Source organism: Panthera tigris, chromosome B3 (assembly GCF_018350195.1).
Source record: "Panthera tigris isolate Pti1 chromosome B3, P.tigris_Pti1_mat1.1, whole genome shotgun sequence".
NCBI lineage: Eukaryota > Metazoa > Chordata > Mammalia > Carnivora > Felidae > Panthera > Panthera tigris.
Genome location: NC_056665.1, coordinates 132,454,912 through 132,468,435, shown reverse-complemented (window position 1 = coordinate 132,468,435; position 13,524 = coordinate 132,454,912). Strand labels below are relative to the sequence as shown.

At 43.5% G+C, this 13,524-nt stretch overlaps 1 protein-coding gene across 3 annotated transcripts in view; it reads left to right on the top strand.

The window, feature by feature from the left end:
* EFCAB11 (EF-hand calcium binding domain 11) overlaps positions 1-12,140 on the top strand; it is a 159,864-nt gene extending 147,724 nt beyond the window's left edge. The window contains exon 6 of one of the 3 annotated variants that reach the window (XM_007094975.3): positions 11,920-12,140. In XM_007094975.3, the coding sequence (XP_007095037.1) occupies positions 11,920-12,001 (82 nt within the window). In that variant the 3' untranslated portion in view covers positions 12,002-12,140. Of the gene's footprint in view, positions 1-10,493; positions 10,517-11,919 lie in introns of those variants that run through there. The other 2 variants (XM_042990348.1, XM_015543444.2) reach the window with 2 other exon arrangements.
* The last annotated feature ends 1,384 nt before the right edge of the window (positions 12,141-13,524 follow it).

Here is a 13,524-nt window from a genome sequence, read left to right as displayed (position 1 = left end):
CTCACACTTACGCACTCAGTGACTGTGCCTCTGTGCTCGAGCATAATGTAAATACTTAATTTGTTTAATAAATATCCTGAAACATCCTCTTTGAGTTGTTACTAGAAGGGCACGAACCTTTTAACTCACTTAGTCAGCGCAGATCAACACTTAATGTCTTTAATGATGATCTAGATCTTTTTTAGTGGCTGAAAATCTCCGTAATCAATGATGTGGCCCTGCCTGGAGGCGTGAAAGACTAGATAATGGGCAGAAAATGTCACGCTGGATGGGGCTAGTAATTTGAATCCCTGAAATCAGTATTAACGTGGCCATTTATAGGAGAGGCCGGTTTCTTCTCAAGGCTAGAAAGAGCCCACCAGCACCCCAGTATCCCTTAGTGATTTACGCATTGCTGAAACCCTCATGATGAGCCAGTTCCTTTGCTCAGCGCTTCTCCCCCATCCACCTACCCAGCAAGGTCAATGCCACGTCAGCTTCTAGTACAGTGGTCACCCACCTCAGAAGTAATTCTCGGTGCTGGGCAGGAGAGGGTATCATGGAATCTATGAGACCTTATTAAGGAGGGTGCATCCTCCTATCTTCCCCCATCCCCGTATCAACCTTGAGAATTTCATTTTCATTTCAGGGATAGAACACAAGTCCTGTTTTCTAGCTGTTACATGAAGAAGCACTCCCAGGTTTCAGTCCTAAAATATCCCCTCTGAACTTACACTTGGAGTCCCTTGGTCTTAGCCTAGGATTTGATTAATTTAGCCGTGTGCACATTCTCTGCATCTCATAATATTCTAAACACTTGTCATATGCCCTCTGAACCTTCTTTATCTCTTTCGACTGAAATTCTCATATTAAAAGCCCTCGTGGTCATTCCATTTGGCGTGACTTTGTGATTATAGGTAGGCTTTATTAATAGAGAGCTTCTGATAATGTGAGGGAATTGTTTCATTATGAAATGTTATTTATTTTCTATGTTGTTTATTACTGTCCACAGACCCAGAGGTTTCAAATGGTGGGATCATGTTGTAAACGAAGGCATAAGTAATTTATTATAATTATTCTGAACTAAGGCCAGATTTCCTACTGGCTCAGTGATGCACATCAATTGGAAATGGGCTGAGATGTAAAATCTTATTTTCCTAAATGGATTATTTAAAACTAAAGTGTAAACAATTAAAAGCATTAATTTTTATAAATTGTTACATCGTCATTTAATGGAAAAACAAAAACAAAAACCTGACCTGATAGAATTTTAAAACAATGTTTCTTTAAGCTATATAGAGCAAGTCCCTCGGATTTCTGGTGAGGCTCCGCTGACATAGTGTGATTTGGCCATGTCACAGTCCCTAGGGTGACTGTCAGGTCCTGTGCTCTCCTTTGAAATGTGAGTGCTTTTAATTAGATGGGGCAATGGCTAGTGTTTGTTTTTCTGTTATTATATTATTATCATTCTGTTGCCAGAACTCCCAGTCTCATCTAATTGTCAGGGAGGCTGGAGCGTGTGGTTTAGGAAGAGAAGCAAATAAATTTTGTTGAACACGTGGCAGGCTCTGCCACGGAATCAAACTTTACCCATGTCGGAATGGATGACCCGTTATCCCAGCTCCTTGTCTTGCTTCCTCTCACCTTTGGTGAGTTCCTATATGCACGTTCTGGATGCCGTTCTCGCTCATTGATTGCTGGGCCTTAATCACACTTTTAATTACCGAAGCTCTGTGTTATGTTTTGATACATGTTTATTTCCTAAACAGTATTCTCAATCTTCTGGTGCATTTACTTTTCCAGATAAACTTGCGGTACAATTTATCAAATTTCCTTTAAAATGAAACAAACAGGGGCGCCTGGGTGGCTCGGTCGGTTAAGCGCCCGACTTCGGCTCAGGTCATGATCTCATGGTCCGCGAGTTCGAGCCCCGCATCAGGCTCTGTACCGACAGTTCAGAGCCTGGAGCCTGCTTCTGATTCTGTGTCTCCCTCTCTCTCTGACCCTCCCCCGTTCATGTTCTGTCTCTCTCTGTCTCTCAAAAATAAATAAACATTAAAAAAATTTAAAAAAAAATAAAATAAAATGAAACAAACAAACAACTAAGCAAACAGAAAACCCTTCCTGTCGTGTATCATTAAAAACATGTTCTATTTGAAAACATGACACCATTAGAGAAAATAAGCATTATTTGACATTGGTGTCTTCTGACTCCGAGGAAGTATGCTTTTAAAAAGCAAGCTTCCTAGCACACAGTGGCTAACAATGTTATTAGGGATTTATAAATGGCTCGAATGTTTATAGTTCATATTTCAACTTCAAGTCTGTTTGTTGCATTAGCAAAATGAAGCTCATTAAGCCTTATTCTTTTGGTCCATCTCTCCAAGCCTCTGAACCCACTAATACTCAGCTTTCTTGTCTGGAAGTATGTAATCTTTCCCACATTACACTTGAAAGTTCAGCTCATTCCTAAACCTCCAGTCAAGGATATGAACTTGTTGCTTTCAGAGAGGCCACATCTGTGCACTGAGCCATTACGCCATCTGTTAAAGTGGTCAGAGTTCATTTTATTGCCTCCTTTGTGGAAGGACTTGTACTGTAAAAGCGTGTGTTATTGAAAACATAATTTTCCTCATCATTATGCTTTCTTTCTAGCCGGATCATAACCTGAGAGAAATCTATTGAGCAGAGAGTGAAAAGCTCTTCAGAATAGCTGTTCTTAAGAGATTAAATGATTGCCATCTCTGTCCCATTTCTTTTATCTCATAATCAAGTTCAAGATGATACTAGATATCTCAGCTGAAGTGATTATATATTTGAAATAGAAATGGCTTTATCTCCATTCATATTTCACACTGTTGAAGGCAGGATCATTTTTCCCCCATTTACATTCATATATGTGTATGGTTCTTTACAACTGTCTGCAGGGTTAAAGATTCAGAGTACTTTTTGAAGGCAAAAATAGCTAACAGGAGTTTGGTTGTATTTTTAAATTTTCTATGCACAAAGACACTAAGTTAAAATCCAACTTAGATCCGTCAAAATTTAGAGCTGTATCAAATCTTGGCAAGTCATAGCCCAACCATTCTATTTGACAAGTGAAGAGCTTGGGATTCAGAGCAGCTAAGACACTTGCCCAAGGTCACACAGCCTCCCTGAGATGAAAGCTCACTCCTAGGCCATGTCTGCTGAACCACGCTGCCCCCCACCCCGACCCCCACCATAGTCAGAGTGAGCCTGTCATACAGACTCTGCTGTGGGGAAAGAATAGAAGAGCTTGTGACCCTAAAGCATAGGAACCAGATTTTTCTTTATAATTACTTCAAAGATGTTCACTTTGGCTTTTGTTCTTTATCCTTAAAGCTGTCTGATCTGTGCTATTTTCTTACATCACCATTTCTCTTCCAGAGATTCAAACTGAGAAAAAAGACCATGTCACTGTTTATTAGCAGCTCTGCTAAAACACTCGACAGGGAAGGAATATGAAACTATTTGCCGGAAGTGAGGCATTGGGCCGTATGTTGATTGCATTTATCCACATGCCCACAAGTAGTCAATAATCAAGCGTACTGAAATTACATTCTTTCCTCCTTTTAAAATATTTCTAGCTTTAAATAAGCCTCCTCATTTTTAAAACCTAGTAAATAGGAAAAAGTGAGTCATTATTTATAGTTAATCACTTTTGCCAGCTGTGACTGCATTTCACATCCATTTTTCTTTTTTGTCTTGGACGGGGGAATCTATCCTGTCGCTCTTTAAGGAAAAAACCATACTGGTCCCGCCAATAGCCTCACAGTTAAGGCACTGCAAACGGGGATTTTCGCTGGATACGGCAAGAAAAGTAACTTCTTTGAATGCAGGATTGTGGAGAATAATCCAGAATCTTGAGATAGCACCTAACAGGAAAATCTGAATTATTTCCGGGTTCGTTTTGAAGTGGAATAATCATTTCAAAAATACTGTCTTTATGAGTGCCTATCCTATGTCTACCCAGTTCCAGATACTGCAAGGTTTAGAAAAGATTTCAGACGAGATCCCTGGCATGTCAGGACACTTTCACTGAAAAGCGTCAGGCGTCCATTTCAGACCAACTTGAACAACCAAGCAACACTCCTGGGTCGGGTGACTAAGAATTTTGACCTCAGGCTGCTTCCAGCCTGGTTTGATTAGCCTCCAGCTCGCTCTGCTGTTTTGACTCTTTCACCCCATTCGCAAAGCTGTGTGTAGCCTCATTCGCAAAGCTGATAATTGACATTTACAAGCACGTGCAGAAATTTTTGGATCAATACACCATTGGCTCCCAGAACTGTGGAGATTGCATCGGTGCGGTAGAAAAAGGACTATGGTCGTACCAAGCCTCGCCTCTGCATCCCAGGAAGGGCTTCTCCTTCGCCCACAAACAAAACTCCTAGGCTTCATTATGGTTGAGCCAACTCTTTACCAGTCCATAGTGGCCAGGGGAGAGATGTCATGTCCCAATTGGCCAGTCAATCCTTGAACCCAATCGCTGTGGTTAGGATGGTAGGATTATTAGTGATTGGCTGTAGATCCCACTTCTGGAACTTGGGATGGGAAACCATCCCCCCCAAATCACATAGCTGCTGAGCAGCACAGAGGGTGTAGGATGGATGCTGGGGAAGGATCTAACAGCATCCACTGTTGTCTTTCATCTAGAGAGCCGAGCCTGGTCCTAATGAGGCCAAAGTCTTGCCTGGCTTGTGTCATTCTTTGTTCCTGACGTGATCTGGCCATCCTTTTATCCTTCACAGTTCATCCTACGTGGCCAATTCTACCACCTACGACTCATGGCCGGTCCATAGCTGTACCTCTGTATCCAAAAGGCCCTCTCTTCTACTTACGAATATATTGTCTCATGCTGAAGGAACAACTAATTGTTGACAGACTAAATATCATTAAATAAGCCATGTATATTAGAGAATGCCTCTCCTGTCATTTTCTGGTGACCCCTGACATGGCAGTTGTCTGGAGCTTAAAACTTCAGAGCTCTTCTTAAAGGCAGTATTTCATTGGCTCTAAAACATTTTCCAAGTAGAGGAACCCACTGATCTATTTCAAGTAGTGAGGTCCCTCTTACCTGAATGAGACCCTTAACATGGCATGTTATTGCTGATGACGATCCAGGTGCCCCACGGGAACTTCACCTCTCGAAATAAACTTTCTACTATGTCTCAGCCTGGGATCTTACTGAAAGCGGACCTTGCAATGAGGAATCACATTCAGTTTGTTTGTTTGGAAGATGGCCGCAGGGAGCACGAGCAGAACAGAGAATGAAGGCCAAAGCCCCTACAAAGGGTCTGTTAACCGTGTGTTAACAAAGGGTTCGTCCCTTCTGGAAGCAACTAGAGCTCAATCCCACGAGAACCTCCAGTGAGCCAAGACTACGACCTCAGAGCAGGCTGCCTGCCTGAGGGACAGGAGCGAGCTGATATCCACTGACGCCTGTTCCCTCACTGGGCAAGGGTCGTCCCGTGGGGTGTGTTACCTCCTTAGTTTTTCATCCTTCCAGATTGCATGTATGTGAGGACCACACCCAGTGTTAGCAGTCCCAGGAAGACAGTGAGAGATACTCGGTGTGGGGTGTCCTGAGGGGAGGCCCTCCAGCCATGGCTGGGCTAAATGATGGGGGGCGAGAACACGAGGTGGGCACGTGGGGAGTCAACCTCACACTGCACAGCCAAAGTCACGCAGGCGCCTAGAAAAGACCAGAAATCATCTACATATCTTTTTTTTTTTTTTAATCTCTCCTGCGTGTCTGAATGGCTTTTCTTAACACATGTCTTTAAAAAGGTAAAATTAATAAACACATTACCAACTGGATTGCCATAGAGCCCTGCAGGACTCTCATCAACAAAGAGGCAAGCACGCCCGTGGAAAGAACCAGCGGGTTCCTCAGAAGAGAAGGCTGCTTGCGGGAGAAGCTGTCATCATCACATCTTCAATTGGCGGGTCCTCTCATCCCCAGCAGGGGCTTCTTGCTTGGAGGGTAATTTTTATTCTCACTGTTCAGTCAGGATGACAGCTTTGTCCCTAATGTGATGGCAGTTTTGACTTTAGTTTAAATTATTCCATAAAGAATCAAAGAGAGAGAGATTCTCTCTCCTTTTTCCCCACCCCAAAAATTCCACTAAGAAAACTTTTCTAATTTAAATCTTTGCCTCCACATTAAATTTCTCATTCATGTTTCAGGTGAATCAAATACACCGTCAACTTTCAAAACCCTGTGTGACTATCACAGTGACTCAAAATAATTGCTGTCTGTCAGTGTGTTTGCTGGGAACACAGATATGCCTGTCACTGGCTCTGTTATCATACCACGAGCTTGCCTCTCAAGTGCGGTCTTCTCTGGGCTCAATTCAGAACCTTAGCGTCGGCAAGCAGAGTGTTGAGGCAATTATCTGCATAATCCATCCAAGGAACATGTGTGCCTCAGCTGCCCCTGAAATCACCTGTTTTTAAAAAAAAAAAAAAGTCTTTAAAGCAATTATTTTAGTAAGTATAGATTTAGCTGTAATGTTCCAAAGAATCGTCTCCAACTTTGGTTCCTCTAGCTTAGTGCTTTTCAACCAGGGATAATTTTGTCCCTCAAGGGACACTTGGCAATATTTGGAGACGTTTTGGGCTGTCAAAGCTGGGGAGCGAGGAGAGAGTGTGCTACTGACATCTCAGGGGTAGAAACCAGGGATGCTGCTAAAATTCCTGATCCCTACAGTGCACGGGACAGCCCCCACAATAGAGAATTATCCGGCCCAAACCCTGCCCTAGCTGGTGAGGCTTTATGCATTGTAAAAGACGGCCATCTTTTTAGAAAATTGGGACTAAAAGAAAATATTCCTTCGGTTGAAAAATATCAATAATATTAAGGAATATTTTAAGACAAAGTAACCCGTAAGAGAAGTTTCCACTTAACATTTCACATTCAAGTTCTGCCCAAATGAGTTACATGTTTCTCAGATTGCAATTATAATACATTCTAGTTCGTATTCTTGTTGGCACTTAAAAATATCACTTTTATAGTCTATCATTTTATTTTATTATTTTTTTTAATGTTTATTTATTTTTGAGACAGAGAGAGACAGAGAGAGACAGAGCATGAACGGGGGGGGTGGGGTCAAGAGAGAGGGAGACACAGAATCTGAAGCCGGCTCCAGGCTCCGAGCTGTCAGCACAGAGCCCGACGCGGGGCTCGAACCCACAAACCGCGAGATCATGACCTGAGCCGAAGTCGGACGCTTAACCGACTGTGCCACCCAGACACTCCATTCCTCATTTTTAATTTTTAAAAATCATGTCTGTAATCTTTTTTAAGTAACTTGGGCAAAAGCACATACTCCAATCTGAAATCTGGCTTTGGAGACCTGGCCAGGCGGCACTCTTAAATTATTTTACAAAAACTTGTTTTCCAAGAAATTACTACTTTGAAGACATCACAAGAAATGGTTATCACGTAAATATTTTTGTACAAGAAATGTTTACTACTTGTGAAAAACACTCTACATATTTTTAAAATTAGAAAAAACCCTATGTTTCTCTTCAGAATATATTAAAGCAACACTATGTCCTACCTTAGTAAAAGATTCACAGTATGAAACCCTGGCTCCTTGCAAGGCAGGGACGTTGGAGTCCACACAGCCTCACAAAAAGGAGAGAACAGAATCTTGCTTAACCAATCAGGACAAAAGAGACAAATGTTAAAGCTCATGCTGATGAAAGTAATTATAACCACTTATGAGTCAGAAAATGTTTATAATTTAACAGAAAACTGCCAGAACCTAGCTAAATGGACAGAGTCTGGTCTTGCCTGAAATTCTCAAGAAAGCCCAGTACCCGCCTGGGTGTTTCTGTGCTTCACAGTTCAAATAGCGTCGTCTGGAAGCCCCAGTCTACACCCTGCGGGATTTTAAAGCACTTCCCACGCTTTTGTACAGCTCCTGGAAGGCCTATGACTCTGCGCTCTCGTTTCTCTGCAGTAATTCGGTTGATGCATCTGACCATTCCCCACTTACTTTTCTTGCTTGCTTCTGCACCTGCTCAGGTGGAACTCATCTGCTAACTCGGTCTTCAGCCTCTAGGTCCACACAGACCCCCACCCCACCCCAAACAGCATCCCTAGTAGAGTGCGAGCCTGTCGCACCCCTTGCTGACGATAGGGGAGGTTATACCAAGTGATACGGACGCCTTTGAAGCACACGGTACACGAAGCGGTTGATTAAAGGGCTTCTGATCGCTGCATCAGTGCAGGCTTTCTCATGGGCCATTTCCCTTCACATAGCATCCCAGCCTCCCGCTTCTCGGCGGCCCCTTCTTCGCGCTCTCTCTTTTATCTGGCTTGTCATGCCCTTCCACCCCGAGGGGCCTCAGTTGTTCGTGCTGAGTTACACAGAACAGCTCAGCTCTCCTGAGTCTCTGCTCCACAAGTCAGTCCCTTTTGCATTTCAGAAACAAGCCAGCCGGAAGGCCTTTCATTTAGCTGGACCGACGTTTCTGGAAAGCCGTTATTGTTGTTAACAGCATTTATTTTCCCCTCGTACATCCGCAGGAGCCTTATTAATTCCTTTGAAAAGCCAGTTCTGAGATAGAAGCTTATATACTCATCTGCATCCGTGTCCTCGTGTCTGGTGAAGAGCTACCACGTAGCTGGATTCAAGTGCCCGGGCTTCGGCTCTCGGGCAGGGTAGTCTCAGACGTGGCAGGTGTCTGCCTCAGTTTCCAATGTCTTGCTCTATATCTATCTCTGTATTGTTCAGCCCGACACCCAAGGGACTCCTTCCATCCGCGTTCTGCTCTGCAGTCTCATTTTCCAAAATTCGTCTCTCACTTGGTCTCTCTTGTACCTAGCCTGTGTTCACAAAATGCGATTGGGCGTGGAGACCATAGCTGACTCTCGCTTACGGGTCCCCGAGGGGTGGTTCCTGGGGGCCTTCTGCGGTGTGTATTCTTTCTCTGGCTAGTTTCCAGACTCCATAAAAACAGCGATGAGGTGCTCTCTTTCTCTGACCCCCCCCCCCGCCCCAGCCCCCTCCCGGGAGGTAGTAGATATTCCATAATGTTGTCGACTCTCGCTCCAGATTCGTTGGTTCCACAAATTCTTCCACTCTGCAGACATTTGTTGTCTCCCCTGGGCCGAGAGGTGGGGACACGGCCAGAAACCAGAGAAAGTTCTCCCCGTCCCTGAGTTCATTTCGAGTTGGTGGGGGATTTTAGCGCGACATGTTGTGCTGCTGACGAAGAGACGGCACCCTCGCCTCTCAGAACTAGAGGGAACTGTTGAGGGTGAATGCGGTGAACGGAAATGGTGCAACTTGGTACCCAATGACGTCTCCTCATCTCAGTGCACACTACTTCTACCCACCAGCCATATCTGCCCTTCTGTCACGCCGTGATTCAAGTGTGGGTGCTGTGAAACCTTCCCTCTTCAGAGTAATTCCGCCTGCAATGAAAAACAGTATGTTTTAGCTTTTCAAATTATAGCTCTGAAATGTGAATTTCCTCTTCCCTCTCCTTGAGACAGCCAGCCCTCTCTTATATTATATTATATTATATTATATTATATTATATTATATTATATTTACATATGTATATGTGTGTGTGTGTGTGTGTGTGTATAAGTATATGAGGAGGAGGAAAAGCCAGAAGATAGAAAGTATTGTACCATGTCTCATTACAAATATAAACATAACATTCCTCCATTCATTACGTGAATAAAATGCCACCACAGACCTTGTGAGTAAACATTTCCATTTTAACACTTCTTGGTTACACTGTGTCCATTTTCTGCTGGGAAGCTTTGGCAAACACAGCGAGGAAAATAAGTTAATGTAATGTAATCACAGTGAAGGTTGTTCACTGAGAAAAATCAGTTAAAGGGATTCCCTTTTCTGCAAGCATTCAGCATCTGGGTAAGTGAATAAACACACCAAAAAAAAAAAAAAAATATATATATATATATATATATGTTTTCTCGGAAGCAGTTTATCCTAAACATTACTTTTCTAGGTCGTCCTCTTAACTCACCCTCCGAGATTTATAGTGCAACCATACCAGTTCAGAGTGGAAAGAAAAAAGGCCAGTTATCTAATCCAATTCCTTGGGGGAAATACTTAGGCAATATTAAGAAATCTTCAATTATCTAATTTAATAAAAGTGATGGTTGCTATTCCATAGTCAGCCACATGTGATACTGATTATTTCTAATCCCTTAGAAGAGAGCTGACATTCTGCTTTTGGTCCTGTATAGCGTGAAATCATCATGTGTATTTTACCAAAAGGAGTCGCAAGAATAATGGCGTCCACAGTCTGTAGTCATTTTATACTAACACACTGCAATGTGGTTCTGCCCTGGGGCAGAGAAGTAGGGATTTTCTCTACTTCAAAAGAATGAAAAATTATCATCACTATCCAGAACCATTATAGACTTCAGAGACTTTGGCATGAAATATTCAGAAAGTTTATTTTAGAATTCAATATTTTAAAAGCCTGCTTTAAAACTATTACAGTGATTAGTGGCTCTGTTACTTGGGCCAGTCTTTGCTGTAAAACGCCCTCTGTCCTGGTGGATGTCAACAAAACGGAGTTTGCATCAACTACAAATGCTCCGCATAAGGAATGTAATGCCTTGTTTTCGAATGCCGCCCCCCTGCCCCCAACCAGGAGCTGTGACCACTACTCATCAGGTATCCTCTCAAACATACTTCTTAAATAAACGTTACTTGTCCCGGTAATGGTCGAAATGTGTCGCTAATGCCGTGCGATGTGAGTTCTCTTACCCTGTGGTGTGGGCGCTATTTCTGTCCCTGTTGAGGGAGCAATGGTCCTGTCTCAGCAGTTCTAGGGACACACAGCTGAGGCCACCCACACTCTCAGCCAACCAGCCAGAAGCTCACATCTTCACGGCTTCTCATGGTCAGTCAGCAAAGCTTCCTAGGTGTTTGTGCGGATTTAACAGAACTTCCCAGGCCACAAGTGAAGCCAGTGAAAACATCGGCAGCTAGAGTTAGCCACGTGAAATTGCAACACAATCACTTTTCTCTGGAATATTCTATGTAAGTAGAGAGGCAACGTGCAATAGAGTGTATAGAGAGCCTTGGTTTGGGAATGTAATGGTCTTTTTTTTTTTTTTTTCTTAATGTTTGTTTATTTTTGAGAGAGAGACAGAGACAGAGCACAAGTGGGGGAGGGCAGAGAGAGAGGGAGTCACAGAATCCAAAGCAGACTCCAGGCTCCGAGCTGTCGGCATAGAGCCTGATGCAGGGCTTGAACCCACAAACCATGAGATCATGACCTGAGCCCAAGGTGGACGCCTAACCAACTGAGCCTCCCAGGAGCCCCTGGAAATGCACCCATCTTGATCTGAGGTCCCAGTCTGCTACTTGAGTAGCAGTGTGGTCTTGTGAAACTGGTGTACCGCTCTCAGCTCAGTGTTTCTGTCTGTAAAGTGGACCCATCTGCATCATGCAGACATTCAATGAGACGAGGAGTGTAAAGGCAGTACAGTGCAGGTATCAATCACTCCCATTATCGCCGCTTGTTCCCAAAACGTTTTTCTTCTCTCTTGTTGGTTTATTCCACATTTCTGTTGTGTAATGCATATGTATTTATTGACACATCACAGAAAAAACATGCAGGATGACTAGAAGAAGAACATCATTTCTGCTTTTCTTTAAAAACCTGTGCATTTGGCTTCATTCCTTTAAATGTATGATATATTATTTTTGTTGGTTTTAATCAATACCTTTTCCTTTCCGTCCCACCTTAGGTATATCGATGTAGGAAAAAAACAAATAGGCATCACCTTTTGCCTTCAAGTAGGGGCCTCTCCCAAATAGACATGCAAAGAAATAAAGATTCTGGAGTGCTCTTGATGCATAAGCTTGACAAAAATAACTTGTAAATAGCTAAATATCTTTGCATTTCATTTTCCAGGGAAGTAGATCAAGACTCAGACGATCTTGTGAGCTTTAAAGACTTTGAATATGCCATGAACTATGGACGAAATGAAGCCTAACTATGGTGAACTGCGTTTGGCAACTTCTGGGGAGACAAAGAGATTGTAATGTGTATTTCCATGTCAGGCTCCACTGCTCTGCTAATGATGTAATAATAAGGTTGCGTGCTTGTGATTAAACTCTTGGTCGTGGTTTGCAGATGCTGATACTACTTGGTTTTTTGTTTTGCTTTGTTTTTTTAATGTTTTTATTTATTTTTGAGAGAGAGAGACAGAGCGTGAGTAGGGGAGGGGCAGAGAGAGAGAGGCACAGGATCTGAAGGAGGCTCCAGGCTCTGAGCTGTCAGCACGGAGCCTGACTTGGGGCTCGAACCTACGAACGGTGAGATCATGACCTGAGCCGAAGTTGGATGCTTAACCGACTGAGCCACCCAGGCGCCCCGATGCGGACACTACTTGTGTCTCAGAATCCTAGAGGGGGTCATGACAGATCATTTTCCATGCGGCCAGCAGCCCTGAGCCAGGCTGGTGCTGGCACTCCCACTGGGGCCGGCCCCACCTTCCCCTTCACTCTCAACCCCCCACACCCACCCACACTACAGGCTCCACTCACTAGTCCTCCCCACTCCACACACGTGCTCCCTGATTCTCAGTGGTTCCTACTGTCTGGAGAGAGGTCACTTTTTCCTGCCGATGGTACCCGTTTCCTTCACGCGTTCAGCTTTGGTCAAACAAGGAATAGCACCCATGTGTACTGAGCGCAAAGCATGGAGAAAACAAAGACTTAAGATTTCTTTAAGATCTTGTACCCGGTGTCAGAATCATCACTGCAAAGTGTCCCCAGTGGCACTCGCTGTACAAGATAAAAAAAAAACCAGATTGGGCTGACACAAGCAAGCCTTCTCCAGCTCTATGCAGAGGAAGACCAGAGTGTAGGAAGGAAGGATATTGGAGGCCAAAGGTTTATTTGCACAGCCCTCTCGGATGACTTGGGCCTGGGGTTCCTGCAGGGACCCAGCTGCCCCTTGCGGCACACTTCCCGGGTCTGGGTGGCTCTGCCTGCGTCAGGGGTCTTAGCCATCTGTGTTCACACACTCCATCTTCGGCCCGTCCGTATGTGGGATCCGATAATTGCTGCACTGGAACAAAAACTGTGACACTGGACCTTCAGCGCTTTTAAATAAATACTGGCATCAGTGCCGGTATTTTGTCTGTAAGTGTTCAGAAATCATAGCATGAACGTTAGGAAAACATCGAATATAATTCCCACTTTAAAAGTAGTACATGTTTAAAGATCAAGTAAAACCGTACATTTGTAAAATAGAAACATTAAACACGCATCGATCTATCACACACTATTAGCGAATACACTTAACAACCAGGTCTTAAACTGTTTTAAGTCAAAGGAGCCCAAGGAGACAAAACAATATAATGTGATGTTCTTGGAATAGAAAAAAAGGACATTAGGTAAACACTGATGATGAATGGACTTTCGTTAATAATAAGTACTATCTTCACAATTTTTCTGTGAAGCTAAAACTGTTCCACAATAAAAAGGTTGTTTAAAAAATCTTATTCTGGGG